At 34.9% G+C, this 6,882-nt stretch overlaps 1 protein-coding gene across 1 annotated transcript; it reads left to right on the forward strand.

Moving 5' to 3' along the window:
* Window positions 1–863: 863 nt before the first annotated feature.
* On the forward strand, window positions 864–1,892 carry LOC143571002 (uncharacterized). The gene is made up of 2 exons (XM_077056516.1): window positions 864–881; window positions 1,095–1,892. Exons 1-2 carry the CDS (start codon window positions 864–866, stop codon window positions 1,821–1,823), a joined length of 747 nt encoding a protein of 248 aa, XP_076912631.1. The 3' UTR covers window positions 1,824–1,892.
* Window positions 1,893–6,882: the final 4,990 nt, after the last annotated feature.

Raw genomic sequence — 6,882 nt, forward strand, 5'->3', positions numbered from 1 at the left:
TGAAATTTATTTTGTTGCGATGGGGTTTATATATCGTCCAAAAATCATAAACGAATATCACTACTGATTTTAATAATACTTACGCCGTTACTATTTTGTAAAGGATATCAACACATGTTTTGCATTGATTGATCGTATACCGATACTTGACCCAATAATACCAACACCGATGCCTATTTTGTACGTGGTACCGTTTAGTTTGTCAAGGTACTAACATAGTAACAAGAAAACTCCGTTTAATTTGTCACGGTACTAATATGGTAACATGAAAACTTGTTTACAGAACACACAATCCTGCTAACATCTTGCTAATCATCAAACGACAGGATCTTGCTAATAAATACCTTGTTAACTAACATAAAGATGTAAATCATAATAACACTAGTTATTTAGTAGGCACCCAAAACACGTGAAATCAATATTTAGACTTCTTCTAGAGGTGCATCATTTCTAGAAGATTCATTATTACTAAACTTTGAATTCACAAAGAATATACTTATAAGCTGCCATTTGGTTCACGTACACATGCTTGCAACCACTAGAAATAGAAATAAAATTCAGAAAATGAAATATCTTCCATTCCACTAATTTTGCAGTTATCAACGACTAACACCAAGAGTATTCATACCCCGACAAAGATTTATCAACACATGCAAAGGCTGCCCACAAGACTTGCCAAACGTTGTTCCAGAAGACACTCATAGACGGCAACTTAGACCAACTATCATACATACGACTAAATTAATACTATATTAATCCCCACCTACCGTACCCCACACCACACCATGCCATCCTTCATATAACAAACAACCTAGTGTATGTTCTTAACTCATCACAACCAGAACAACAACAACAACAACAACATGGAGGTTGCATCACCTGTAAATCCCACTGATTTCGACTTCAGCGCATCCGCATACGCATCCGCATCCGCACCATCCACTCCAAGGTTCATGGGAGACTACCACTTGAGTGCACCCACCAGCCCCACAAGAATCCCTGACTTATACTCTCAATTTGAAGAACTCCTTATATCCGAATCCGATGACACACACCGGACTAATTATTGCCATGCCGCCGTCCCCTTCGCGTAGGAAGAGAAACCCGGTGTCCCTAAATCAATTAGTAATGTATATGATCGTGATTTTGCGTTTGATGTGAGCGGTGAACTCCATCGTGACTCGTCTGTCTCAGCCGAAGATATATTCCATGGCGGCGTGATCAAACCGGCTGAAGTTGAACATGAACATGAACAACCACCAATAACACCGCCACCTTCTGCCGCGAACAAAGTTAGAGAAAGAGGGAGAGAAAGAAGCACTAATTCGGGTTTGTCTTCTTCAAGAAGTAGAAGAACACGATCACTTCCACCCTTCAGAGGCTCGGAATTAAAATCAGCCACAACGACAACCGCAGCAGCTCAAGAGGCTTCTTCCAGTACAACTCTTTCGGTTTTCGGGTCGAAAAAATGGAGCTTTAAGGATCTATTCTTATTCAGAAGTGCATCAGATGGTAGAGCTATGGCTAAAGACCCTTTCAAGAAATATTCATCCATTTTTAGAAAACATGATGAGGATTTAAGAAACTCGAGCTTACGTCACCGGTCCGGATCTGGATCCGGGTCGTCAAAGAGAAGATCAGTGCCGCGGGTGTCGGCTCACGAGTTGCATTATACTGTGAACCGCGCGGTTTCGATTGATATGAAGAAGCAAACTTTCTTGCCATACAAGCAAGGGATTTTGGGAAGACTGGCGTTTAATCCAACGGTTCATGCACTTTCAAATGGGTTGGGGCATTCTCATAATTATTTAGAAATGGATTAGGGTTTGGTTTGTTGTTTATTATACAAGAAAGGTGTTAGTAAATTCGTTTGTTGTTTTGGTTATTGTGAAGAGATCCGTTTGTTTGCTCGATCATATGTAGATGTGTTAAACATCATGTAATCATGTAACAAATGTTCATATACAATTTTACTTATTAATAAGTTACTGTTACTATGATATTTTTACCGTTATTGTTATTTCTATCATAAAAATAAATTTCTTTGTATTATGGCAGGTCAAAGATTAAGTATAGAGGGGGTACAAAAACCGGTTTCAGTTAGTAATCGAAAACTTGAACTGATTATTAACATATATGACAAGTATATAAACCAGTTTTCAGTTTTAACACGCGTGAATTCACCATAGGTTTAACCGTTTAAAGCGAGTTGTAACCCTGTGTGAAACCAGTCAAACATGGTATTTTAACCCCAACCGGCTTCACACTCAAACTGTTTTGACTTTTGTTGAACCGGTTTATTATAAATCTCTACGTCAGTACAGGTTCGTGTCAATCAATAAGGGGATATGGATCATCCAAGAAAAATAAAACATCTAGAATTATTGATGTCTTGATGATGTCAGTAATCATCCTAAGAAAATAAAATAAAACATGTTGCATCATCATATTGATTTAATCTAGGTTTGCAAAGAGAACAAGAAACCATACACGTCCATGACAAAGATAAGATACTTAAAATAACTATCCAAATAATAGTTAAATGATTTTTAGAGTAACTTTATAAAATTTTCAAAACCATCTAAGAGTAATATTGCTTTTTTTTTCCTATTTAAATCGCCTAATGGCTAATTCTAAAAAAGTTCCAATTTAAACGCATATGCTTGGATTATTCTAAGAAAAAACGTAATATAGTAACAAAAAACAAAAAAACAAGTAAAAGGTGGCAACTTAGTGATAAAAAGTTGTTTGAAAAAGAACCGTTAAATATATTGTTTAATCAAAAACACTATTTTTAAACTGTCGGTTGAAATATCAAATTTTGTGTGTGTATATATATAAATAAAGTATTTTAATTATATATTTAACTTATCTACTAAAAAGCCTTTATAACTGCGTTTGTCAGTCAAACCGAACCTAGCACTTTCGACAGAAAACTAATTAATTTTAAATGCAATCAAATGTGACCCGTTATTTAACCCATCAGACCATCAATCTTACAACTTTCAAAAAAAAAAAATATCAAACAAATATCATAGACAAGAAAGAAAATGCTTAAAATACTAGGCCGTCACGATTGATTTTTTTTTATTTTTATTTTATTTTGTTATTATATATATATATTTTTGTGGACCAAATATGCATATTAAATAAAACAAGGAAATTAAGGACTTAAGCATGAATACAAATGTAGGGGGACCTAGCACATAAGACAAATCAGTTGAATACTTACAATTTGAAAAACATAATAAATAACAAGTGGTGTATATGAAAGGGAGTGCATGGTCTGGTCAAACTAGATGCGCCATGATCAATTAGATGTTCCTAGGGCTACGGTTAACATAGTCCATTGTAAATACAAGCAAATGTTTTTAAAACTGAATCAGATCGGTCAGCCGAACCCGTTGAACCAGCGAACGGGATGGTCAGACCATATTTCAAATTTTTATTTTTTTTATTCAAGAATCTTATTTAATGATTTATTTATCAATTCAGACTTCATATTTTGGTTATTTAAGGTTTAGTATTTTATTAACATTGTGAATCACACTAAAAAAATAAAACAGTTTTATTGTTTCTTTTAAGTTATTACGGCATAGTCAACTTTTTTAGATAGTGACGGTCGGTTTAATAACCATTAAGATTTAAGATTATAAAAACATTGTGTTAATAAATATAAGTTCTGATGTGTTACCTGAACACGAAGCATGTACCTTTTGCTTCATGATACAACCAAATTGTTTCAATATCCATTTAATATTTATAAAACGTTTTGGTAAGATAAGTAAAGGTTTTATGTCAGGGCTTGGTGGGCTTGACATACAAGGCTTTATGTTCACTCCTCAATAGGGCCGTCCAAACCACTCGACGCTCGAACTCGCTCGGCGCTCGCTCGTAATTTGTTTGGAAAATACTCGCTCGTTTTTTCACTCGATTGTAAACGAGCCGCTCTGCTCGGTTCGGTTTGTAAACGAGCCAAGCAACGAGCAAAGGTCTGCTCGCTTCGATTCGGCTCGAATATTTTTAATTTATTTTTTTATGTAATTATATATGAACAAATATATAAATATATAGACAAAACACATAAAATATAAGTATACAATTGTTTAAACTCTTTTAAATTTTTCCTCCGTCAATTTTATAGTTTTATTAGTTCGTTTTCAGAATACTAAAAGTTTGTTTGCATGTTCATTATATCCTACTTCAATCTTCTATTTTCTAAAAATTTACAACCTATTATACGTTTGTCTAAAAACTACTAATTTGTTTACAAAATATATTATTTTCAGCATTCAAACTTGTTTCTTATTGAAAATTGTAAAGTGAAAAAGAAATAAAAAATGCTCGAAATCGCTCGATGTTCGATCAAAAAATGCTTGGTTCGATTATGGCTCGTTTCGTTTATCTCTTGATTCGAATTTCAGCCGTTTGGTTCGGTTCGGTTGTAAACGAGCCAAGCAACGAGCAAGCCTTCGCTCGGTTCGGCTCGGCTCGTGACCAGCCCTACTCCTCAAGTAAGCCCAAAAGTTTTAGGCCACTTAGTAAGAGATAAATGAAGCGAAGGGTAATTTAGTAGGTTTATTGGATTTTAATAATCCCTATTGACAAGTATTGGCCGATAATAATCCCTATTTATTTTATCACCATTAGCTGTCCCGAATTTAAAAAAGTTGGCCACCGATGGTCCTCCGTTAAAAAGGACTTAACGGCATTATATTTTTTTTCCGAATTTCAAACTAATGTTTTAGGGTTTTTGATCGGAAAGAGAATACGAGTCGATTGATGTAAAACCTAACTCGAAAGGATGATCCAAATGACTTGATTTTTGTTAATTGGAAGTTCAAATACCCAAACGCGTTTTGGATCACCATTTCGAACTAAGTTTTACATCAATCGACTGGTATCCTCACTACGATCAAAAGCCCTAAAACATTAGTTTGAAATTCGAAAAAAAATATAACGCTGTAAAGTCCTTTTTAACGGGGGACCATTGGCAGCTAGTTTTTTTAAAATTGGGACCGTCAGTGATGATATAATAAATAGGGATTATTATCGGCCAATGTCAGTCAATAGGGATTATTAAAATCCAATAAACCAATTTCGTATAGGTCAACTTCATTATTTAGGCCATTAGTGAAAAAAAGTCGATTAATCAAACCGAAAAAGCCAGTCCTAAATAACCGACAATTTATTTATGGTTTATTAACTGAAAAGTTACGCTAAAACTGAACCGCAGGGAATTTGGAAATCATACTTGTTTGAATGCAATAGTATTGATAAACTCATTAATTTGGGCCAACAATTTTTGTTTCAAATTCACTAATAACTAGTTAACAAATTCCATCCAAGATTTCAAACTCAAATTATTATTTTGAACTTTAAGACATTTATTTTTACTTCCTTTATAAGCATTTCAAACGTAAATGTAAAACTGAGAGCATATCCATAACCAAACCAAACCCGTACATAAACCAAAAACAAATCACTAAAACTGATTGGCATTTTAAATATAAAATATTGGTTTTTTGTTTGGTTTAAGCGTAAAAACAGCACATACACACTTTTACTTTAGATCATTAATGACATGGCATTTTGGCATGAAAAGTGCAAGTAAAATTATCATATGGAGCGTGTACTCATTGAGCAAAACTTGCTAAATTTAGGCATATGTTGCCATAATTACCACCATTCCTACAAAGTTGACGTTGAGGTGGACGAAGACCACAACCCCGGCCATCAAAGTTGCCACTTTATTAAAAGAGTCAAACTCCATGACGTTGAGAATGACTAGGATGGCGGGATTGATGGGATTTTAATGCAGCTACAAGAGTTGTCGAACCATGTAGATATAGAGACTAACTCATGACTACAAAGGAACCAATGGGGTTTGTTCGTGTCAACAACTGGTTGACAAATAGTAAAAAGTTAATCAAAAAACTTCTTGTATTTGTAAACATATCCAGTGACAAGGGAGTGCCCTTTTTTAAGTTGATGCATGGAGTCATGAAGATTTTGCACGTGCTCCACATAGCATTGACTGCAAGCTACCTCGAGTGCGTGCTATGCGTGATGTGAGGACTAAAGCAAAACAAAGACTCGTTGGCTTGCCTCACACCAACTAGTGTAGGCAGTGGCGGACCCAGGATTTTTTGCCAATGGGGTCCCATATTTTCGGTGTTCAAATTTTTCGGGTCGGTCGTTGTTCAGGTCGGGTCGAGGCGAAGAACATAATAAAAAACAATATCATAATAAAACTTTCTTTTCAATCATCACTACCTGAACGGGTCAAAATGGGTCGGGTTGACACATAAACACTTTGTTTTCCCTTTCTTAAACATTTTTGAGATAGAACATAGCTCCACCCTTTCATAAGCATGTGTTGAAAACCATTAACTTAAACTAGTGAAAAATAAAACTGATATTTTAAAGTGTTTGAATGTTTCTAAAGAAAACCATGCATAAAGTTGAAAACAATGATATGTATTTTAGAGGTGTTTGAATGTTTCCAAAGTTATCATTGCAACATTAGCAATCAAATGATTGATTAACACTAAAAATTAACACAAAAAACCAAAAACTGAGCCTTGTAAGACTTGAACCCATGACCTTTCAAAGATAAAACAAGGGACTTTCCACCAGACCACATCAACATTAATAGTATGGGTTCCAAGTATTAAATCTTATGGGGTCCTCAAAAAATTTAATATACCGCTTCTAATAAATTTTTAAAAAACATTGGTGTCCCGGGACCCCGATCCACACTATGTGGGTCCGCCCCTGAGTGTAGGCTAGATAAGGATAGAAGGTATCATTGGTGTCACTACACCAACTAGTGTAGGCTAGATTAGGATAGAATGTATCATTGGTGTCACTGGTTATGGA

The sequence above is a fragment of the Bidens hawaiensis genome, unplaced genomic scaffold, assembly GCF_021521415.1.
Source record: "Bidens hawaiensis isolate Kalapana, Puna unplaced genomic scaffold, B.hawaiensis_p1.1 tig00025180_1, whole genome shotgun sequence".
Taxonomy (NCBI): Eukaryota; Viridiplantae; Streptophyta; class Magnoliopsida; order Asterales; family Asteraceae; genus Bidens; species Bidens hawaiensis.